The 25,315-nt window shown below is 42.6% G+C and overlaps 1 protein-coding gene across 2 annotated transcripts in view; it reads left to right on the top strand.

The window, feature by feature from the left end:
• Positions 1-25,315, top strand: part of ptn (pleiotrophin) — a 132,945-nt gene that overhangs the window by 27,660 nt on the left and 79,970 nt on the right. Inside the window, exon 1 of one of the 2 annotated variants that reach the window (XM_061912008.1) lies at positions 1,918-2,054. The exons of the other annotated variant lie outside the window; for it this stretch is intronic. Coding sequence (XP_061767992.1) covers positions 2,053-2,054 — 2 coding nt within the window. The 5' untranslated portion in view covers positions 1,918-2,052. Of the gene's footprint in view, positions 1-1,917; positions 2,055-25,315 lie in introns of those variants that run through there. 2 annotated transcript variants of the gene reach the window in all.

The raw sequence follows: 25,315 nt of genomic DNA, 5'->3' as shown, positions 1-25,315 counted from the left end.
GAACAAATTACAATATCGCATACACTAATGTAAAACATATCACCTGGGAACTCCAAAATTATTATCAGCTCAGTTTTGACCAAAATTGAGTTACTGGGTTTTGCCTTTGGACGGGAGGCATGTTTCCCACAATGATTATGAACAATAGGCAAAATTAAAAAAAATTAAAAAAGGTGCAGTTTCTCTTTAAATGTAGGAACAGGAACAGGAAGTAGGCGACACCTTCATTCAGGAGTCGGCAACCCAAAGGAGCCGCGAAAAAATTAAAAGCCTTATAAAAAAAAAGTTATAAGGAAGGCGTGACAGTTGCTTGCTGTCATCGCTCGGGTTAAGTGGACTTCTGTCGTGCTGCTGCTGCCGTGACTAATTCCCTCAGAGACTGGCGTCATCACACCCGTGGACACACCCCTCCGACTATCAGGTACTATTTAACTCACTAAAACACTAGCAACACAATAGAAAGATAAGGGATTTCCCAGAATTATCCTAGTAAATGTGTCTAAAAACACCTGAATGGGTCATAATGCAATCCCCCCTTTTTTTTTTTTACTTTATTATTATTATTATTTTTTTCTAGTCCTTCGCTATCAATATCCTTAACCACGAATCTTTCATCCTCGCTCAAATTATGGGGGAAATTGTCGTTTTCTCGGTCCGAATAGCTGTTTTTGTTGGAGGCTCCCATTAAAAACAATGTGAATATGTGAGGAGCCATCAAACATGTGACGTCATCGTCTGCGACTTCCTGTACAGGCAGGGCTTTTCTGTTAGCGACCGAAAGTTGTGAACTTTATCGTCGATGTTCTCTACTAAATCCTTTCAGCAAAAATATGGCAATATCGCAAAATGATCAAGTATGACACATAGAATGGACCTGCTATCCCCGTTTAAATAAGAACATCTCATTTCAGTAGGCCTTTATGGGTTGGAATTGGGGGTTAAATCACCATAAATGATTCCCGGGCGTGGCCACCGCTGCTGCCCACTGCTCCCCTCACCTCCCGGGGGGTGATCAAGGGTGATGGGTCAAATGCAGAGAATAATTTCACCCCATCTAGTATGTGTGTGACAGTCATTGGTACTTTAACTTTTAACTTTATTTACGTAACTATAACTTCCTGTGGGCGTGGCCCAAAACAAAGCATCTTCAATCAATCAATGTTTATTTATATAGCCCCAAATCACAAATGTCTCAAAGGACTGCACAAATCATTACGACTACAACATCCTCGGAAGAACCCACAAAAGGGCAAGGAAAACTCACACCCAGTGGGCAGGGAGAATTCACATCCAGTGGGACGCCAGCGACAATGCTGACTATGAGAAACCTTGGAGAGGACCTCAGATGTGGGCAACCCCCCCCCTCTAGGGGACCGAAAGCAATGGATGTCGAGCGGGTCTAACATGATACTGTGAAAGTTCAATCTATAGTGGCTCCAAGACAGCAGTGAGAGTCCCGTCCACAGGAAACCATCTCAAGCGGATCAGCAGCGTAGAGATGTCCCCAACCGATACAGGCGAGCGGTCCATCCTGGGTCCCGACGAGCGGTCCATCCTGGGTCTCGACTCTGGACAGTCAGTACTTCATCCATGGTCATCGGACCGGACCCCCTCCACAAGGGAGGGGGGGACATAGGAGAAAGAAAAGAAGCGGCAGATCAACTGGTCTAAAAAGGAGGTCTATTTAAAGGCTAGAGTATACAGATGAGTTTTAAGATGAGACTTAAATGCTTAATTGTGTTGACATCCTGGACTGCATGGGGTGAGGTGAGGGGGTGTGGGGTAGGTTGCTGGGTCTCGCCCTCCATTTCCCGTCTCCACTATAGTCGGGGATCCCGGCGGGGCGTCCCCGGAGTGACCTTGGGGGTAATGAGTTCCTGATCACGAGTCCTCGCACCCGCCCCCTGACCCCACCCCCTCACCCGTCCCACACACACAAACACACACACACATAGAAACAGAAGGAGTAGTGGTAGAGGTTCCCGATGAAAAGAGCTTAGAGGAAGACTTTTCTCCCGGCGCTGACACACAACGAGCAGACCTGCGGATAAAATGTAAGTGAGTCTTTGTTTTACTAACGTTGGGAAGACAGAAGGACTACTTTGTCGTTGCCGGCACGCCATCGGAGAAAGTTTAGGATGAAACCCTGAGAAAGTTTTGCTCTCGGCAGTTTTGTTGGAGGAACAAAGGAGGAGGAGAAGAAAAGTTTGTACTGTTTGGAATGGGAGGCCATACTTGTTGGGAATATTGTCGTCCGCGTGAATGTGTTGTTTCTTTTTCCCCAGGATGCTGGGATTTGTGGGATTTGGGTCAGGCCTGAGCGGAATGACAATCCCGCAGCGGGCGCTATTGTATCCGCCTGGTCCAGCGGAGCTTCTCACTGGCTGCCGTTGCCATGGTTTCCCTCATCTAGTCGGGGTCACGCCAAACACTCTTCCTGCGTCTTATGTGCATTCCTGCGACGGACAAAAGCCTTCTCCCCCCCCCTTAACCCCCTTTTATCCCGCTCTCATGCTCTAAATGAGGCGTCATTCGTTGTGGTCCCGATGAAAGGTCGGGCATGGCCGAGTTTTTCCAGGACTTTTACGACTCTTTTGTTCATGGAACCCTTAAAACATCAAAGATTCCTGCCCCTGTTTTCACGATGCCATGTCCAACACCTGTGTCTCTTTCCTTCTGTGATGCATCGCCCCCCCCGAGTTGTTCCTGTTCCTGCTCAGTCTTAATTATTTGTTAGGAACATTTCTAAAAAGAGCATATTATTGAAAGATTCATGCCTGTTTCTGTCACTTTTTGTCCAACACCACTGGATCATCGGCCCCGAGTCCAAATCGTTCCTGTTCAGATGATTCTGGGTCATTATGTTGAGCTCTCGGTCTCGCCCTGCCACATATGTAGGATAGTTCTTGTTCCTTGGTCAGTACTTTATGGCGCAGGTTCCTGCTTTTCTTCACCTGTCTCTACTTTCCTCAATTGCTCACACCATATACAACATATTACAATTACAAACCCCGTTTCCATATGAGTTGGGAAATTGTGTTAGACGTAAATATAAACGGAATACAATGATTTGCAAATCCTTTTCCACCCATATTCAGTTGAATGCACTTCAAAGACAAGATATTTGATGTTCAAACTCCTAAACTTAGTTTTTTTTGCAAATAATAATTAACTTAAAATTTCATGGCAGCAACACGTGCCAAAGTAGTTGGGAAAGGGCATGTTCACCACTGTGTTACATCACCTTTTGTTTTAACAACACTCAATAAACGTTTGGGAACTGAGGAAACTAATTGTTGAAGCTTTGAAAGTGGAATTCTTTACCATTCTTGCCTGATATACAGCTTAAGATGTTCAACAGCCTGGGGTCTTGTTGTTGTATTTGACGCTTCATAATGTGCCAAACATTTTGGATAGGAGACATGTCTGGACTGCAGGCGGGCCAGGAAAGTAATTGCACTCTTTTACTACGAAGCCACGCTGTTGTAACACGTGGCTTGGCATTGTTTTGCTGAAATAAGAAGGGGCGTCCATGATAACGTTGCTTGGATGACAACATATGTTGCTCCAAAACCTGTATGGACCATTCAGCATTAACGGTGCCTTCACAGATGTGTAAGTTACCCATGCCTTGGGCACTAATACACCCCCATACCATCACAGATGCTGGCTTTTGAACTTTGCGCCTATAACAATCTGAATGGTTATTTTCCTCTTTGTTCTGGAGGACACCACGTCCTCTGTTTCCAAATGTAATTTGAAATGTGGACTCGTCAGACCACAGAACACCTTGCCACTTTGCATCAGTCCATCTTAGGTGAGCTCGGGTCCAGCCAAGCTGGCGGCGTTTCAGGGTGTTGTTGATAAATGGGTTTGGGTTTGCATAGTAGAGTTTTAACTTGCACTTACAGATGTAGTGACCAACTGTAGTTACTGACAGTGGTTTTATGAAGTGTTCCTGAGCCCACATGGTGATATCCTTTACACACTGATTTTGGTTTTTGGTTTTTGATCAAAGGTTCGCAATATCATCGCTTACGTGCAGTGATTTCTCTAGATTCTCTGAACCTTTACATGATTTTTATGGACCTTACATGGGGAAAATCCCTAAATTCCTTGCAATAGCTCGTTGAGAAATGTTGTTCTAAAACTGTTCGACAATTTGCTTACAAAGTGGTGACCCTCACCCCATCCTTGTTTGTGAAATACTTAGCATTTCATGGAAGCTGCTTTTATACCCAACTGTTCCCAATTAGCCTGCACACCTGTGGGATGTTCCATATAAGTGTTTGATGAGCATTCCTCAACTTTATCAGTATTTATTTCCACCTTTCCCAACTTCTTTGTCACGTGTTGCTGGCATCAAATTTTAAAGTTAATGATTATTTGCAAAAAAAAAAATGTTATTAGTTTGAACATCAAATCTGTTGTCTTTGTAGCATATTCAACTGAATATGGCTTGAAAAGGATTTGCAAATCATTTTATTCAGTTTATATTTACAACTAACACAATTTCTAACACAATTTCCCAACTCATATGGAAACAGGGTTTGTATTAACATTGCAACACATGCCAATACGGCGTTTTTTGTTTACTAAATTGCAATTTTAAATTTCCCGCGAAGTGTCAGTTTGAAAACGTCGCGGTATGATGACGCATGCGCGTGACGTCTCAAATTGTAGCGGACATTATTTTCCAGCCCGATCCAAGCTATAAGTAGTCTGCTTTAATCGCATAATTACACAGTATTCTGGACATCTGCGTTGCTGAATCTTTTGCAATTTGTTCAATTAATAATGGAGAAGTCCAAGTAGAAAGATGGAGTTGGGAAGCTTTTAGCCTTTAGCCACACAAACACAGTCGGTGTTTCCTTGTTTAAAATTCCCGAAGATGAAGCTTTACTATGGATCAGAGCGGTCAAGCGAACATGGATCCCGACCGGCAGTTTTCGGTGAGAAAATTGTGGTAATAAGTCAGCTCTTACTGGAGACATCAGCGGAGCTTCCGTCTTGCTGCAGCTGTGTGACTTCCCTCAAAGACTCTGGCGTCAACACACCTGTGGCCACACCCCTCCGCTTTTCAGGTACTTTATAATCTCACTAAAATACTGGTAACTTAATAGGCAGATAAGGGATTTTCCACAATTATCCTAGTAAATGTGTCTAACAAAATCTGAATCGCTCCCACTGCCCTCGCCTTTTTTTTTTTTTTACTTTTTTATTTTATTTTATTTTTTCCCCTAATTATTCACTCTAAATTTCCTCATCCACGAATCTTTCATCCTCGCTCAAACTAATGGGGAAAGTGTCGCTTTCTCGGTCCGAATAGCTCTAGCTGCTGCTGGCTATGATTGTAAACAATGTGAGGATGGGAGGAGCCCTACAACCCGTGACATCACGCGCACATGGTCTGCTACTTCCGGTACAGGCAAGGCTTTTTTATTAGCGACCAAAAGTTGCAAAATTTATCGTCGATGTTCTCTACTAAATCCTTTCAGCAAAAGTATGGCAATATCGCGAAATGATCAAGTATGACACATAGAATGGACCTGCTATCCCCGTTCAAATAAGGAAATCTCATTTCAGTAGGCCTTTAACAGTGTGTTTGTTAGGATATTCAATTTTTTTTAAGGCATCTGGAGAAAGTTCCTTCTTGTTTTAGACACATGTGTCTTAGACCTGTCTTAGACTACTAGATCATTCATGTTCCTGTTCAAATGTTTACGGGTCATAATGTTGAGCTTCCTGTTTGGCCCTACCACCTTTTGTAGAATAGTTCCTGTTCCTGGTCAGGTCTTCATGGCTTAGTTGTCTGAAGTTCCTGTTGATCTTATACATCCTTTTCCTCACCCCCGTCTCTCATTGTGTTGATTAATTGTCAATCCATACTGTTCCTGTTCCGGTTCAGACTTATATAGGTTGTTTATTTATTTATTTTTTTAAAAGAGAATCTTGACAAGGGTCTTCTTACACCACTTGAATCATTGAGTCCAGTTCCTGTTCTGTTTGAGAGTCATTATTTTGAGCTTCCTTTTTAGCAGTGCAACCTACGTTGCACCATTTTCCTCACACCTATTTCTCCTTGTGTTCATTGACTCGGAACCCACGTTGTTCCTGTTCCCGCTCAGTCCATCATTGCTAATTTGATTCGGAACATTTTTCTAAAACTAGCACCTTAAAGGGGAACATTATCAGCAGACCTATGTAAGCGTCAATATATACCTTGATGTTGCAGAAAAAAGACCATATGTTTTTTTAACCGATTTCCGAACTCTAAATGGGTGAATTTTGGCGAATTAAACACCTTTCTGTTTACCGCTCATGTGGTGATGACGTCAGAATGTGACGTCACCGAGGTAACACAGCCGCCATTTTCATTTTCAACACATTACAAACACCGGGTCTCAGCTCTGTTATTTTCCGTTTTTTCGACTATTTTTTGGAACCTTGGAGACATCATGCCTCGTCGGTGTGTTGTCGGAGGGTGTAACAACACTAACTGGGAGGGATTCAAGTTGCACCACTGGCCCGAAGATGTGAAAGTGTCTGCCGCCAGACCCCCATTGAATGTGCCAAAGTGTCTCCACATTTTACCGGCAATGCTAAGACAGACATGGCACAGAGATGTATGGATAACCTGCAGATGCATTTGCAACGATAAAGTCAACGAAATCACAAAGGTGAGTTTTGTTGATGTTGACTTATGTGCTAATCAGACATATTTGGTTGCGGCGTGACTGCCAGCTAATCGATGCTAAAATGCTATGCTAATCGATGCTAACATGCTATTTACCAGCGGTGCTAAGGCAGACATGGCACAGAGATGTATGGATAACCTGCAGATGCATTTGCAACGATAAAATCAACGAAATCACAAAGGTGAGTTTTGTTGATGTTGACTGCCAGCTAATCGATGCTAACATGCTACGCTAATCGATGCTAACATGCTATTTACCGGCGGTGCTAAAGCAGACATGGCACAGAGATGTATGGATAACCTGCAGATGCATTTGCAACTATATCACGTTTACTTCCACCCACATTTAATGCGAAAAAAACACTTACCAATCGACGGATTTAAGTTGCTCCAGTGTCAAGAGATGCGAAAGTCCTGATCGTTTGGTCCGCACATTTTACCGGCGATGCTAACGCAGCTATTCGGCCATGCTAGGGCTGTGAATAGCATCAATAGCTATTCGCTCAATAGTTTCAGTTTCTTCTTCAATACTTTCATACTCCAACCATCTGTTTCAATACATGCTTAATCTGTTGAATCGCTTAAGTCGCTGAAATCCGAGTCTGAATCCGAGTTAATGTCGCTATATCTTGCTGTGGTATCTGCCGTTGTTTGTTTACATTGGCAGCACTGTATGACGTCACAGGGAAATGGATAGTCACATCGCAAATAGCGAAAATCAAGCACTTTAAAGCTTTTTTTAGAGATATTCCCGGACCGGTAACATTTTGAAAAAAACTTCAAAAAATACAACAAGCCACCGGGAACAGATTTTTATTGTTTTTAATACCTTTGAAATCGTGATAATGTTCCCCTTTAAGCTACCTTTTTCGTCACATGGCTCTGATGCCATGGGGTTCCTGTTCCTGTTTAGACCTTCAGGACGTATTTGTGTAAAAACCCAATAAAAATAACATTATTTAGAGCTCGGGCTGTGACCTCCATTGGGGGACAAACTCATAAAAAGACAGAAAAGGACCAGGACCTTTTCCAAGCCAGTGTGACAACATTGGGGGCCTTTAGGGAGACCTTTTTGGAATCTCCAAGACCACGTGACGGCACCTATAGAGCACAAAGACCTCTTCCTGCGCCTGCATCTTCACAAATGCTTTCTCCATGGAGGAGCTGCAGCAATAAGGCCGCTCCGGGGGTGTCCGTTTGAGGGGGGGGGATGATGTGAATGGCTCTATAAGTGACAGCAGGAGAAGTGGGGGTCTTATGAGGATGCTCACAGTGAGTGGCTGGTGCATTCTTTAAAGGGGGACACACTGACCCCCCCGCTCCCCAAACCCTCTTCACATCTGAACAGAATGAACCTCCATGGCGAGCAGAGGGCCTCTATAAAGAGTGGGAGGAATAGAAAGCAGGAGAATAAGGTGGGGCGGGAGGGGTGCTGGGGGTCTCTGTCCTCTGAAATGTGCAAAAAAATTCCTAAAGAGCCAGAAAAAGATTAATTTAGTCCCTCGACGTTTGAGGCTTGTGTATGCCTACACCAGCCAATGAGATCCTCTGCCAGGGCCAAATAATTGACAAAAAGTGCAGCGGAATGCCACATTTGTGTTTGTTAACTAGTTAGCATGCTACTTCCTGGTTCTCGGATAATGTCATCGAGACTCAAACTAGCCAGTAGTGTAAATATCGTGCTCAATCTGCACACCGAGTTAAAGTTCTTGTCGAGGTTTCATCCCCTGGTAAATTGTTTCTTGCCTCTGTCGCCCAAGCGGGGAGAAAAAAATGGCGGAATGCCGTATTTGTGTTTGTTAGCTGGTTAGCATGCTACTTCCTGGTTCTCGGATAATGTCATCGAGACTCAAACTAGCCAAGAGTGTAAATATCGTGCTCATTCTGCAAACTGAGTTTAAGTTCTGGTCGAGGTGTCATCCTCTGGTGAATTCTTTCTTTCCTCTGTCGCTAAAGTGGGGGAAATTTTTTTTCGGAATGCCGTATTTGTTTGTTAGCTGGTTAGCATGCTAGTTACCGGTTCTCGGATGACATCATAGTGACTCAAACTTAGCCAATAGTGAAAATATTGTGCTCAATCTGCACACTGAGTTTAAGTTCTGGTCGAGGTGTCATCCTTTTTCCTTGCCTCTGTCGCCAAAGTAAGGAAAATAAATGGCGGAATGCCGTATTTGTGTTTGTTAGCTGGTTAGCATGCTAGTTACCGGTTCTCGGATGATGTCATTGTGACTCAAACTAGCCAATAGTGAAAATATCGTGCTCAATCTGCACACTGAGTTTAAGTTCTGGTCGAGGTGTCATTCTCTGGTGAGTTCTTTCTTGCCTCTGTTGTCAAAGTGAGGAAAAAAAAATATGGCGGAATACCCTCAAACTTAGCCAATAGTGAAAATATTGTGCTCAATCTACACACTGAGTTTCAGTTCTGGTCGAGGTGTCATCCTTTTTCCTTGCCTCTGTCGCCAAAGTGAGGAAAATAAATGTCGGAATGCCACATTTGTGTTTGTTAGCTGGTTAGCATGCTACGTCCTGGTTCTCGTATGATGTCATTTTGATTCAAACTTAGCCAATAGTGTAAATATCGTGCTCAATCTGCACACTGAGTTTAAGTTCTGGTCGAGGTGTCATCCTCTGGTGAATTCTTTCTTTCCTCTGTCGCTAAAGTGGGGGAAATTTTTTTTCGGAATGCCGTATTTGTTTGTTAGCTGGTTAGCATGCTAGTTACCGGTTCTCGGATGACATCATAGTGACTCAAACTTAGCCAATAGTGAAAATATTGTGCTCAATCTGCACACTGAGTTTAAGTTCTGGTCGAGGTGTCATCCTTTTTCCTTGCCTCTGTCGCCAAAGTAAGGAAAATAAATGGCGGAATGCCGTATTTGTGTTTGTTAGCTGGTTAGCATGCTAGTTACCGGTTCTCGGATGATGTCATTGTGACTCAAACTAGCCAATAGTGAAAATATCGTGCTCAATCTGCACACTGAGTTTAAGTTCTGGTCGAGGTGTCATTCTCTGGTGAGTTCTTTCTTGCCTCTGTTGTCAAAGTGAGGAAAAAAATAAATGGCGGAATACCCTCAAACTTAGCCAATAGTGAAAATATTGTGCTCAATCTACACACTGAGTTTAAGTTCTGGTCGAGGTGTCATCCTTTTTCCTTGCCTCTGTCGCCAAAGTGAGGAAAATAAATGGCGGAATGCCACATTTGTGTTTGTTAGCTGGTTAGCATGCTACGTCCTGGTTCTTGTATGATGTCATTTTGATTCAAACTTAGCCAATAGTGTAAATATCGTGCTCAATCTGCACACTGAGTTTAAGTTCTGGTCGAGGTGTCATCCTCTGGTGAGTTCTTTCTTGCCTCTGTCGCCAAAGTGAGGGAAAAAAAATGGCGGAAAGCCATATTTGTGTTTGTTAGCTGGTTAGCATGCTACTTCCTGGTTCTCGGATGATGTCATCGAGACTCATACTAGCCAATAGTGTAAATTTTGTGCTCAATCTGCACACTGAGTTCAAGTTCTGGTTGAGGTGTCATCCTTTTTCCTTGCTTCTGTCGTCAAAGAGAGGAAAATAAATGTTGGAATGCCATATTTGTGTTTGTTAGCTGGTTAGCATGCTGCTTCTTGGTCCTCGGATGACCTCATCGTGACTCAAATTAGCCAATAGTAAAAATATCGTGCTCAATCTGCACACTGAGTTTAAGTTCTGATCAAGGTTTCCTTATCCGGTGAGTTCTTTCTTGCCTCTGTCGCCAAAGAGAGGAAAAAAAAAGGCGGAATGCCATATTTGTGTTTGTTAGCTGGTTAGCATGCTACTTCCGGGTTCTCGGATGATGTCCTCGAGACTCAAACTAGCCAATAGTGTAAATATCGTGCTCAATCTGCACACTGAGTTAAAGTTCTCGTCGAGGTTTCATCCTCTGGTGAGTTTTTTTCTTGCCACTGTTGCCAAAGTGGGGAAAATTAATGGCGGAATGTTGTATTCGTGTTAACTAATTAGCATACTACTTCCTGGTTCTCAGATGACATCATCGTGACTCAAACTTAGCCAATAGTGAAAAAATTGTGCTCAATCTGCACACTGAGTTTAAGTTCTGGTCAAGGTTTCATCCTCTGGTGAGTTCTTTCTTGCCTCTGTCGCCAAAGTGAGGGAAAAAAAAATGGCGGAATGCCATATTTGTGTTTGTTAGCTGGTTAGCATGCTACTTCCTGGTTCTCGGATCATGTCATTTTTGACTCAAACTAGCCAATAGTGTACATTTTGTGCTCAATCTGTACACTGAGTTCAAGTTCTGGTTGAGGTGTCATCCTTTTTCCTTGCTTCTGTCGTCAAAGAGAGGAAAATAAATGTTGGAATGCCGTATTTGTGTTTGTTAGCTGGTTAACATGCTGCTTCTTTGTCCTCAGATGACGTCATCGTGACTCAAATTAGCCAATAGTAAAAATATCGTGCTCAATCTGCACACTGAGTTTAAGTTCTGATCAAGGTTCCCTTATCCGGTGAGTTCTTTCTTGCCTCTGTCGCCAAAGAGAGGAGAAAAAAAAGGCGGAATGCCATATTTGTGTTTGTTAGCTGGTTAGCATGCTACTTCCGGGTTCTCGGGTGATGTCCTCGAGACTCAAACTAGCCAATAGTGTAAATATCGTGCTCAATCTGCACACTGAGTTAAAGTTCTCGTCGAGGTTTCATCCTCTGGTGAGTTTTTTTCTTGCCACTGTTGCCAAAGTGGGGAAAATTAATGGCGGAATGTTGTATTCGTGTTAACTAATTAGCATACTACTTCCTGGTTCTCAGATGACATCATCGTGACTCAAACCTAGCCAATAGTGAAAATATCGTGCTCAATCTGCACACTGAGTTTAAGTTCTGGTCAAGGTTTCATCCTCTGGTGAGTTCTTTCTTGCCTCTGTCGCCAAAGTAGGGGGGAAAAAAATGGCGGAATGCCATATTTGTGTTTGTTAGCTGGTTAGCATGCTACTTCCTGGTTCTCGGATCATGTCATTTTTGACTCAAACTAGCCAATAGTGTACATTTTGTGCTCAATCTGTACACTGAGTTCAAGTTCTGGTTGAGGTGTCATCCTTTTTCCTTGCTTCTGTCGCCAAAGAGAGGAAAATAAATGGTGGAATGCCGTATTTGTGTTTGTTAGCTGGTTAACATGCTGCTTCTTGGTTCTCGGATGACCTCATCGGGACTCAAATTAGCCAATAGTAAAAATATCGTGCTCAATCTGCACACTGAGTTTAAGTTCTGATCAAGGTTCCCTTATCCGGTGAGTTCTTTCTTGCCTCTGTCGCCAAAGAGAGGAAAAAAAAAGGCGGAATGCCATATTTGTGTTTGTTAGCTGGTTAGCATGCTACTTCCGGGTTCTCGGATGATGTCCTCGAGACTCAAACTAGCCAATAGTGTAAATATCGTGCTCAATCTGCACACTGAGTTAAAGTTCTCGTCGAGGTTTCATCCTCTGGTGAGTTTTTTTCTTGCCACTGTTGCCAAAGTGGGGAAAATTCATGGCGGAATGTTGTATTCGTGTTAACTAATTAGCATACTACTTCCTGGTTCTCAGATGACATCATCGGGACTCAAACTTAGCTAATAGTGAAAATATTGTGCTCAATCTGCACACTGAGTTTAAGTTCTGGTCAAGGTTTCATCCTCTGGTGAGTTTTTTCTTGCCTCTGTCGCCAAAGTAGGGGAAAAAAAAATGGCGTAATGCCATATTTGTGTTTGTTAGCTGGTTAGCATGCTACTTCCTGGTTCTCGGATCATGTCATTGAGACTCAAACTAGCCAATAGTGTACATTTTGTGCTCAATCTGTACACTGAGTTCAAGTTCTGGTTGAGGTGTCATCCTTTTTCCTTGCTTCTGTCGCCAAAGAGAGGAAAATAAATGGTGGAATGCCGTATTTGTGTTTGTTAGCTGGTTAACATGCTGCTTCTTGGTCCCTGGATGACGTCATCGTGACTCAAATTAGCCAATAGTAAAAATATCGTGCTCAATCTGCACACTGAGTTTAAGTTCTGATCAAGGTTCCCTTATCCGGTGAGTTCTTTCTTGCCTCTGTCGCCAAAGAGAGGAAAAAAAATGGCGGAATGCCATATTTGTGTTTGTTAGCTGGTTAGCATGCTACTTCCGGGTTCTCGGATGACCTCATCGGGACTCAAACTTAGCCAAAGGTTAAAATATTGTGCTCAATCTGCACACTGAGTTAAAGTTCTGGTGTAGCTTTCATCCTCTGGTGAGTTTTTTTCCCGCCTTTGTCGCCAAAGTGGGGAAAATAAATGGCGGAATGCCGTATTTGTTTTAACTAGTTGGCATACTACTTCCCGGTTCTTGAATGACATCATCGTGACTCAAATATATATATATATATATATATATATATATATATATATATATATATATATATATGTGTGTGTCTTGATTGGATTATCCCGGGAATAGTGCTCGATACCGTGGTAGAGCGCAATATGTATGTGTGGGGAAAATTCACAAAACTACTTCATCCCTACAGGACTGTTTCACGAGGGGTTCCCTCAATCGTCAGGAGATTTTTTTTATTTTTTTAAATCTCCTGATGATTGAGGGAACCCCTCATGAAACAGTTCTGTAGAGATGAAGTAGTCTTGTAAATTTTCACCACACATAATATATATATATATATATATATATGTATATATATATATATTTATATGTGTTTGTGGTGGAGAAGTGAATAACAAAACTGGGAAAAGTGGAACTAAAGTCTGTAATCCTCACACAGTTTCGTTTGACTTGTCTTCTTTAAGGGTGTTTGTTTCCTTGCCTCTGTCGCCAAAGTGGGAAAAAAATAGATAGGTGGGATGTCAACTTTACAATTTCAGCTAGTTGGAGCACTACTTCCTGGTTCACAAAGAAAAATGTACTGGTGGTGGTGGCCGGGCCGTAGGTTGCGGGTTGGCGTGACACGCTGAGCCACCCCACCCGAATAGTTCCCAGCCCTAGCCCCCCTCAAGGAGCGGATACCAGACACGCTCCCCGCGGTCTGCAACCGTTTTTAGGGGTGGGTGGAGGGAGGCCAGGAGGGGGGCAGAATCCTCCCCTTTAAATTGTCCAAACAGTCTTTTCTTATCCACCACCTGGGGTTGTGTGGGCGGGTAAGAATCGGCACAAAGATTCTGCAAAGATCGCAAGGATCATTTTCCTTTCCTCTGTCGCCTCAGTAGGGAAAAACACTGTGCAACGTTTATTAGTTATCAGTCTACTTCCTGGTGACTAAAATAGTAAAACGTCTAAGTAAACAAAGTTCTACACAAAATTTTGGATTCCAGGTTGTTTTCCTTGCTTCTGTCTTGCCTCTAAAGTGCTTGGTTTTCTATAACGTATGCGCTGCTCCACGACTTCCGCAGAGGATACATACGACTTCTAGAACGTTCCGTCTCTCTATGCAAGGCCCAGCTGGGAGTCTGCCAGGTAAAAGTGCCGACCATTATGCTGCAGATCTGCACGTACAGCAAAGGTTTTAATCCAAACGCACAATCAATACGATCTCATTTCATTCCCAGCCTTTGTGTCAGAAAGTGGATTTCGACCCGTTATTAGCCACGTTGTAATCATTCCCGCTGAGGGACGTAAACAATGTCGCCCCCCCCCCGATGAAAAGTTATATTGATTGGGACCTGCCACTTTCCCAAGGCCGCCGCTAATCGGACGACTAATGGCAGGCGCCGATACTCGTTAGATTTCGTTGATGTGTGCGATACTTCCCGACTGTTCCCCATGGACTGAAAGTTTGCAAGGAGCCAATGGGTGAACAGCATCAGTATTCCTGCCACAGACGGTGCTGTGAGACGGACGCCCTGTGCAAACAAACAACCAGCAGACCCCCCCCAAACTCCGTCCCCCCTCGTTATAATTTCCAACCGTCTTTCCCAAGTTCATGTTCGACCCGACGCCTCGACCTCCCGCCCTCGTTCCGCAACTTCCAGGTGCTCAATACTTGGAATTCGACCGCAAACAACAAACTGTGTGTTGTTATCATGAAATAAGTTTTATCTTAAAGGCCTACTGAAATGAGATTTTCTTATTTAGACGGGTCCATTCTATGTGTCATACTTGATAATTTCGCCATATTGCCATATTTTTGTTGAAAGGATTTAGTAGACAACATCGATGATAAAGTTCGCAACTTTTGGTCGCTAATAAAAAAGCCTTGCCTGTACCGGAAGTAGCAGACGATGTGCGCGTGATGTCACGGGTTGTGGAGCTCCTCACATCCTCACATTGTTTACAATCATGGCCACCGGCAGCTAGAGCTATTCGGGCCGAGAAAGCGACAATTTCCCCAGGACGAAAGATTCGTGGATGAGGAAATTTAGAGTGAAGGACTAGAAAGAAAAAAAGACGATTGCAGTGGGAGCGATTCAGATGTTTTTAAACACATTTACTAGGATCATTCTGGGAAACCCCTTATCTGCCTATTGAGTTGCTAGTGTTTTAGTGAGTTAAATAGTACCTGAAAGTCGGAGGAGTTTGGCCACGGGTGTGTTGATGCCAGAGTCTCTGAGGGAAGTCACGGCAGGTGCAGCAGGACAGAAGCCCCGCTGATCTCCGGTCAGAGCCGACTTATTACCACAATTTTCTCACCGAAAACTGCCGGTTGACATGTAGTCGGGATCCATGTTCGCTTAAGCGCTCTGATCCATAGTAAAGCTTCACCTCCGGGAATTTTAAACAAGGAAACACCGTGTGTTTGTGTGGCTAAAGGCTAAAAGCTTCCCACCTCCATCTTTCTACTTTGACGTCTCCATTATTAATTGAACAAATTGCAAAAGATTCAGCAACACAGATGTCCAGAATACTGTGTAATTATGCGATTAAAGCAGACTACTTATAGCTTGGATCGGGCTGGAAAATAATGTCGTCAAACGCAGGCGTCATCATACTGCGACGTTTTCAACAGGAAACTCTGCTGGAAATTTAAAATTGCAATTGAGTAAACTAAAAAGGCCGTATTGGCATTTGTTGCAATGTTAATATTTCATCATTGATATATAAACTATCGGTGGGTAGTAGTGGGTTTCAGTAGGCCTTTAATTAAATTGCTGCAGAAGAAAGTGGTTTCATCTTTGACCCCGTCGGACATTTTGTTTATGGTCTTGAAAGTCTATAATAGCATGCACAGCAGACAACAGACAAGTTGGACCAGGGGCGTCAAACTAATTTTAGATCGGGGGCCACATGGAGAAAAATCTACCCCCAACGCTGGTAAAATCACCGCACGTTAACTTAAAAATAAAGACATCTTCAGATTGTTGTCTTTGTTTAAAAAATACAACAAGCACATTCTGAAAATGTACAAATCATGATGTTTTTTTTTTACACTTACCTTTTGCGGTTAATAGTATATAGCAGGGGTCACCAACGTGGTGCCCGCGGGCACCAGGTAGCCCGTAAGGACCAGATGAGTCGCCCGCTGGCCTGTTCTAAAAATAGATCAAATAGCAGCACTTACCAGTGAGCTGCCTCTATTTTTTAAATTGTATTTATTTACTAGCAAGCTGGTCTCGTTTTGCTCGACATTTTTAATTCTCAGAGAGACAAAACTCGAATAGAATTTGAAAATCCAAGAAAATATTTTAAAGACTTGGTCTTCACTTGTTTAAATAAATTCATTTATTTTTTTACTTTGCTTCTTATAACTTTCAGAAAGACAATTTTATAGAAAAAATACTACCTTAAAAATTATTTTAGGATTTTTAAACACATATACCTTTTTATCTTTCAAATTCATTCCTCTTATTTCCTGACAATTTAAATCAATGTTCAAGTATTTTTTTATTTGTTTTGTCGTACAGAATAATATATACATTTAAATTTAATTCTTCATTTTAGCTTCTGTTTTTTCGACGAAGAATATTTGTGATATATTTCTTCAAATTTATGATTAAAATTAAAAAAAATATATTCTGGCAAACCTAGAAAATCCGTAGAATCAAATTTAAATCTTATTTCGAAGTGGATTTTAACCTATTTAAAACATGTCATCAAAATTCTAAAATTAATCTTAATCAGGAAAAATTACTAATGATGTTCCATAATTTTTTTTTTTTATTTTTTCAAAAAGATTCAAATTAGCTAGTTTTTCTCTTCATTTTTTTCGGTTGAATATTGAATATTAAAGAGTCGAAATTGAAGATAAACTATGTTTCAAAATGTAATTTTTTTTTCATGTGTTTTCTCCTCTTTTAAACCGTTCAATTATGTGTTTTTTTTCATCATTTATTCTCTACAAAAAACCTTCCGTAAAAGGAAAAAAAAATGTACGACGGAATGACAGACAGAAATACATATACATATATATATATATATATATATATATATATATGTCTTGATTGGATTATCCGGAGAATAGTGCTCGATACCGTGGTAGAGCGCAATATGTAGGTGTGGGAGTGTTGTGTTGGGTTTCGTGAATGGTTGGTAGCTGTTATTTCATTCACGAAACCCAACACAACACTCCAATACGTGCACCACGACAGCAACCACCCACCCACCACCACCAAAAGAATACCTACCGGAATTAATAAAAGGCTATCGATGCTGTCATCCAGCAAAGCTGAATTCGACCAAGCAACCCCCCCGTACCAGAAAGCACTTGATGAAAGCGGATACAACTTCACCCTCACCTATGAACCCACTCCAGGAAACCAACCAAAAAAGAGCAGAAAACGAAACAACATCATCTGGTACAATCCGCCATTCAGCAAAGACGTCTCAACCAACATCGGCCGCAAGTTCCTCACTCTGATCGACAAACACTTCCCCAAAGGCAACACCCTAAGAAAAATATTCAACAAGAACAACATTAAATTGAGCTACAGCTGTATGAATAACATGCAACAAATCATTTCAAACCACAACAAAGCAATTGCAAAAGGACTGCCTGCCCCCAGACTAAACGACTCTGAAACCAATAATGTGAATTATATTTATATAGCGCTTTTCTCAAGTGACTCAAAGCGCTTTACATAGTGAAACCCAATATCTAAGTTACATTTAAACCAGTGTGGGTGGCACTGGGAGCAGGTGGGTAAAGTGTCTTGCCCAAGGACACAACGGCAGTGACTAGGATGGCACAAGCGGGAATCGAACCTGCAACTCTCAAGTTGCTGGCACGGCCACTCTACCAACCGAGCTATGCCGCCCCACCATAATGAATGTAACTGTCGCAAGAAACCTGATTGCCCTCTCAACGGAAGGTGCTTACAGACATCAGTCGTTTACCAAGCAAAGGTAATACGCAAGGACATTAACACATCCGACATGTACGTAGGATTAACCGAAGGAGCGTTCAAAACAAGATGGAATAATCACAACGCCTCCTTTAGAAACCAGACTTTGCAGAATTCTACAGAACTCAGCAAACACATTTGGAACCTCAAAGACAATAATGTTGAATATTCAATAACATGGCAAATTCTTGCATCCAGCACACCTTACAACAGTGGTAATAAAAGATGCAACCTATGCTTAAAAGAGAAATTGTTTATTATAGATCATCCAGATCTATCATCCCTTAACAAGCGCAGTGAAATCATTTCAACATGCCGCCATAGACGGAAACACCTCCTAGGTAACACATGAGGCAATCACCACGCCCTACGCCTGCCTGTACCCACCCACTCTGTGCTCTATATAAACCATTGTATGTGAATGCTTCCATTAAAATCTCCTGATGATTGAGGGAACCCCTCATGAAACAGATCTGTAGAGATGAAGTAGTCTTGTGATTTTTTTTCCCACACCTACATATATATATATGTATATATATATATATATATATATATATATATATGTATGTATATATATGTATATATATATGTATATGTATATGTACATATATTTATATACATACATATATATATATGTATATATATGTATATATATATATAAATATATATATATATATATATATATATATATATATATATATATATATATATATACATACATATTAAAGGTAAATTGAGCAAATTGGCTATTTCTGGCAATTTATTTAAGTGTGTATCAAACTGGTAGCCCTTCGCATTAATCAGTACCCAAGAAGTAGCTCTTGCTTTCAAAATGGTTGGTGACCCCTGGTGTATAGACTTTATTTGTCTATATTTACATTTTCTGAATACATTACGTGACAATGTTCATGTTATTAACTTACAATCTCTCTAGATAAAAAAAATATGGGGAACATATTCATAATGAATTAGTGAAGTGAAGTGAAGTATATTTATATAGCGCTTTTCTCAAGTGACTCAAAGCGCTTTACATAGTGACACCCAATATCTAAGTTACATTTAAACCAGTGTGGTGGGTAAAGTGTCTTGCCCAAGGACACAACGGCAGTAACTAGGGTGGCACAAGCGGGAATCGAACCTGCAACCCTCAAGTTGCTGACACGGCCACTCTACCAACCGAGCTGTGCCGCCCCAATTAGTTGCTTATTAACATGATTTTTATGTTTTTTTCCAAATCATTTTAAAGTGTTGTATTTTTTAAATATATTTTTATATATTTTAAAATATATAATTGTTAAAGTAGTATTTTTGTTTTTGTATTTTAACCACATATATTAATATTTTTTTAAGAAATTCCATCCATCCATCCATTTCCTACCGCTTATTCCCTTTCGGGGTCGCGGGGGGCGCTGGCGCCTATCTCAGCTACAATCGGGCGGAAGGCAGGGTACACCCTGGACAAGTCGCCATCTCATCACAGGGCCAACACAGATAGACAGACAACATTCACACACTAGGGACCATTTAGTGTTGCCAATCAACCTATCCCCAGGTGCATGTCTTTGGAGGTGGGAGGGGCCTATCCCCAGGTGCATGTCTTTGGAGGTGGGAGGGGCCTATCCCCAGGTGCATGTCTTTGGAAGTGGGAGGAAGCCGAAATTATTTTTGAAATTTACATTACATACATTAAAATAAGTGTTAAAATGAACCAATTCCGCCCTTTAGGATTGTGCAGGGTGAAAAAAAGGCTTTGTTGATTTGCAGTAAGGAGTAGGACTATGACACACGCGGCGACGTCCATCCATCGACAGCCAGAACAATTTTCATTGCGAAAATATATCAGCCGGTGTGGACCGATGCGCTGCTATTGAATTCCCCTCAGACGTCAAAAAACCTCGAGTGTCAGGCCCCGGCGGTGCTGCTCGCCTTCCCTCCTCTAACTCTTTCTTGTCAACCCGGTGTTGTTTCCGTGCTCATAAGACGGGACTCAAAGGCGTTCATCTTGGAACAGACCGAGTTTTCTATCTCCTGCTTTCATGACAGCATCAGTGAAGGATGTGCGGTTGCATCCGTGACACATCCAACATCTTCAATCCTCGCCCGCCTTGTCTCTATTTCTACTAAATAAACCGCCGCCGCCGCCGCCGCCTGCAAATAGGACTGTCACCGGGTCGTGGATTGAGTCCGCAACGAGCTGGCGGTGATACATGGAAGATCGCGGCGCTGACACTATCGTCGCGGGCTCAGCGGTAAACAAACAAACAAACCGAAAGAATGTCCGTCACGGGGGGATGTTCCTGAGAAGAATTGTTGTTTTTCTTCCTATTTTTCAGTGAAATCAAAGCAGACGTGTGATTATGTACACAACCTTTCCATCTTACTTTTCCACCTTGGCGGAGACATTTTTTAGGACATCTAAATTAATTCGGATTTAGTCTGACAATAAATAAATAAATAAATAAATGATAAATGGGTTGTACTTGTATAGCGCTTTTCTACCTTCAAGGTACTCAAAGCGCTTTGACACTACTTCCACATTTACACACACATTCACACACTGATGGATTTAGTTTAGTTTATTTAGTTTAGTTTATTAAGGATCCCCATTAGTCTACACCGCAGTGGAGACTATTCTTCCTGGGGTCCAGGCAAAAAACATCACACAACCACAGAACAAACGATTAAAATGCAGTACAACATGATCCAATAATAAATTGTCATAATACAAAAATAGCAACAACAAAGAACCAAAAACTACTAATAGATGTTGTTACTTAATAATTTTCATACCAAAGATAAAAATAGCAATATAAAAATAGATATACTGTATACATTTTTGCAAAAATAAAACAAAGAACCAATGGCCTAAAACACATTAGTGTACCAAAGACAAACAATAAGTGACGAAAAAGTATCATCCATCCATTTTCTGCTGCTTATTCCATAATCAATAAAATATTCAATAGTCAATAAAAACAGTCATGACATTAGGTACAATCTAAAATAATCTCTTTACGCAATACTTCTCCTTTTAGTTTATTCTTAAAGCCCACTGGAGGGAGCTGCCATGCAAGGCGCCAACCAGCACCCATCAGGAGCAAGGGTGAAGTGTCTTGCTCAGGACACAACGGACGTGACGAGGTTGGTACTAGGTGGGAATTGAACCAGGGACGCTCGGGTTGCGCACGGCCACTCTTCCACTGCGCCACGCCGTCCAATACTAATTATCAATCAATCAATCAATGTTTATTTATGTAGCCCCAAATCACAAATGTCTCAAAGGACTGCACAAATCATTACGACTACAACATCCTCGGAAGAACCCACAAAAGGGCAAGGAAAACTCACACCCAGTGGGCAGGGAGGGGATTCATATGGCCCAATTCTGGGTGGATCTCCCATGCATACTTGCCGACCTTGAGACCTCTGATTTTGGGAGTTGGGGGGGCGTGGTCGGGGGTTGATCAAGGGGCGTGTTTAAGGGCGTGGCGAGGAGGGGAGGAGTATATTTACAGCTATACATCCATCCATTTCCTACCGCTTATTCCCTTTGGGGTCGCGGGGAGCGCTGGTGCTTATCTCAGCTACAATTGGGCGGAAGGCGTTGTACACCCTGGACAAGTCGCCACCTCATCGCAGTATGTGTAGAAATCTTTAATTATAACTAAATCAAGTGTTTATTTTTCAACAAGTTTTTAGTTATTTTTATATATTTTTTCCCCCCAAATAGTTCAAGAAAGACCACTGCGAATGAGCAATATTTTGCACGGTTATACAATTTGATAAATCAGAAACTGATGACATAGGGCTGTATTTTACGTCTTTATCTGTTTTTTTTTCAACCAAAAATGCAACAACGGCATGCAACAATCTGAAATGCAGCCAATATTACGCACAGATAATGTGTCATGAGACATGCAAAACTAAATTATATACAAAAAGGATAAAAGTAAAGGATATTAAGTGAGCTCAAATATAGCTAGAAGTGAGGCATAATGATGCAATATAGGGGTGGCATGGCGTAGTGGGTAGAGCGGCCGTGCCAGAAACCTGAGGGTTGCAGGTCCGCTTCCCACCTATTGACATCCAAATCCCTGCCGTTGTGTCCTTGGGCAGGACACTCATTTGTATGCTCTAGCCTTTAAATAGACTCCCTTTTCAGACCAGTTGATCTGCCGTTTCTTTTCTTTTTCTTCTATGTCCCACTCTCCTTTGTGGAGGGAGTCCGGTCCGATCCGGTGGCCATGTACTGCTCGCCTGTGTATCGGCTGGGGACATCTCTGCGCTGCTGATCAGCCTCCTCTTGGGATGGTTTCCTGCTGGCTCCGCTGTGAACGGGACTCTCGCTGCTGTGTTGGATCCGCTTTGGACTGGACTCTCGCGACTGTGTTGGATCCCTTATGGATTGATCTTTCACAGTATCATGTTCTCATAGTCATCATTGTCACCGATGTCCCACTGGGTGTGAGTTTTCCTTGCCCTTATGTGGGCCTACCGAGGATGTCGTAGTGGTTTGTGCAGTCCTTTGAGACACTAGTGATTTAGGGCTATATAAGTAAACATTGATTGATTGATTGACACTTCACCCTTTGCCCCCGGTGCCGCTCACACTGGTGAATGAATGATTGATGGTGGTTGGAGGGGCCGTAGGCGCAAACTGGCAGCCACGCTTCCGTCAGTCTACCCCAGTTGCAGCTGTGGCTACAGATGTAGCTTACCACCACCATTGTGTGAATGAATGATGGGTTCTCACTTCTCTGTGAGCGCTTTGAGTATCTAACAATAGAAAAGCGCGATATAAATCTAATCCATCATTATATGTACGTACATACAGCTAGCCTAAATAGCATGCTAGCATTGATTAGCTTGCAGTCATGCACTGACCAAATATGCCTGATTAGCACTCCAATGAAGCACACAGTATAAAATGTTTGGTGGACAAAATGAGACGAATAAGGAGTGGAAGATTTTACATGCGTCACAGTCCAAGAATCGCAAAAATTAGTAGGACAAAACGATGTTCACCAAATACTCTCATCGGTGAAGCATACACACAAACATATTAAACAGTGGGCTTTCCAGCAACTGGGAAGGTTTGTGCCATGTTTGTCCTCAAAAAAACAAAAACATTGTAAAAGAAAAAATATATTTCCCCACATCTTTTTCTATTTTCAATCCTTTTTTAAAACTGCTCCAGGGAGCCACCAGAGCAGCATGCGGCTCGATAGGCGCGGGTTTCTGACCCCCAAGCTAGCCGAATAGTAACACTATTAAAAAACAACAACAAATAAGATAGAATAACAGTGTTAGTAGTAGTCATGTATTAAGCGTTTTCCGTTCGGGCTCCAGTACTCTGGAATGCCCTCCCGGTAACAGTTCGAGATGCCACCTCAGTAGAAGCATTTAAGTCTCACCTTAAAACTCATCTGTATACTCTAGCCTTTAAATAGACCTCCTTTTTAGACCAGTTGATCTGCCGCTTCTTTTCTTTCTCCTAAGTCCCCCCCTCCCTTGTGGAGGGGGTCCGGTCCGATGACCATGTATGAAGTACTGGCTGTCCAGAGTCGAGACCCAGGATGGACCGCTCGCCTGTATCGGTTGGGGACATCTCTACGCTGCTGATCCGCTTGAGATGGTTTCCTGTGGACGGGACTCTCGCTGCTGTCTAGGATCCGCTTGAACTGAACTCTCGCGGCTGTGTTGGAGCCACTATGGATTGAACTTTCACAGTATCATGTTAGACCCGCTCGACATCAATTGCTTTCGGTCCCCTAAAGAGGGGGGGTTGCCCACATCTGAGGTCCTCTCCAAGGTTTCTCATAGTCAGCATTGTCACTGGCGTCCCACTGGATGTGAATTCTCCCTGCCCACTGGGTGTGAGTTTTCCTTGCCCTTTTGTGGGTTCTTCCGAGGATGTTGTAGTCGTAATGATTTGTGCAGTCCTTTGAGACATTTGTGATTTGGGGCTATATAAATAAACATTGATTGATTGAAGTAGTACTTATTAATTTCTTGTTTCACCACTTTTTTCCTCTCCCTGCTTGCCTCTTTGTCTCGTCCTGTCTTGTTTGACTCTTTCTTTGCACTGCTCCCCAAAATATAAACAAAGGAATTGATCAAGTGCCATCTCCACAAAATTTACACAATCTCAGGGTCAGGGTAACCTGTCAGTCCTGTCGGAACGCTTGTTGCTGGACACGTGTCGGACCACCGGGAGAGGAGAGGTGCTACGTGCATGGCGACCCTTTCAGTCATGGACGTTGACGATATCTACCTATTCGGAATCATGATAGCGGGAGATCTACTAATTGGAGTAAGCATCGTCCTGATGTATCGACAAATTGGAAGATGCCGGCAGCCATTCAAAGCTAAGCTGCCTCAAATGATTGGAGGATGCGAGCAGAACTCTGGACGTTTAAGTTAGATAACATCGGACGCCATCTGCCCTCCAGGAGGAATTTAAAGACCAGAAATAGACGATTAGAGCTAAAAGTTTCAATTTGTTTTCGCCCCCTCAAACATATTGATTGTTTTCCCTGGCTGCGACTTTGCAATGTTGTTGCTTCAAAATTCCCCTCGAGGACAGTGCAGCGAAGACGAGACAAACGTCTTCCCTGTCAACAACGCCTGGAAAGATAAACTCTGTTCCTTTGCCACTGAGTGCAGAGCGACTCCATGCCTACAGACTTAGCCCACGTACTTCCACCCCCCACCCCCCACGCCTTTGCCACTGTTTCACCCCACGTGGTGCGCCCCTAGTGGCTGGCAGCTTCAGGCCGAATGCCTGCCCACTCCCCTCCTGTTGCAAGTCTTGTGGTTTCTGTCTCAACATGTGTACATGTGCTTATCGGCTATCCAGTTTCTATTCTCGGCCCCAGTCTGTTCCCTCTCGCCCCACAGCAGCCCAGTCTGAGATAGACTTTTTTTTTTTTACTCACCCTTCCTCAGCGTCCATCTTTTTCCCCATATTTTATGGGATGGCGTAAGTTCCTGTTCTATTAGCCTAGTGGTTGGAGTGTCCGCCCTGAGATCGGTAGGTTGTGAGTTCCAACCCCGGCCGAGTCATACCAAAGACTTTAAAAATGGGACCCATTACCTCCCTGCTTGGCACTCAGCATCAAGGATTGGAATTGGGGGTTGAATCACCAAAATGATTCCCGGGCGCGGCCACAGCTCCCCTCACCTCCCAGGGGGGGATCAAGAGAGATGGGTCAAATGCAGAGAATAATTTTTCCGCACCTAGTGTGTGTGTGTGTGACAATCATTGGTACTTGAACTTAACTGTACAATATTTGTCTAATCTTAAACGGGTTTAATAATTGTAATTGTCCAGTAAAGAGCATAAAGGCTACT

This window comes from Nerophis ophidion, linkage group LG10, assembly GCF_033978795.1.
Source record: "Nerophis ophidion isolate RoL-2023_Sa linkage group LG10, RoL_Noph_v1.0, whole genome shotgun sequence".
NCBI lineage: Eukaryota > Metazoa > Chordata > Actinopteri > Syngnathiformes > Syngnathidae > Nerophis > Nerophis ophidion.
This window is presented reverse-complemented; position numbering and strand designations above follow the sequence as displayed.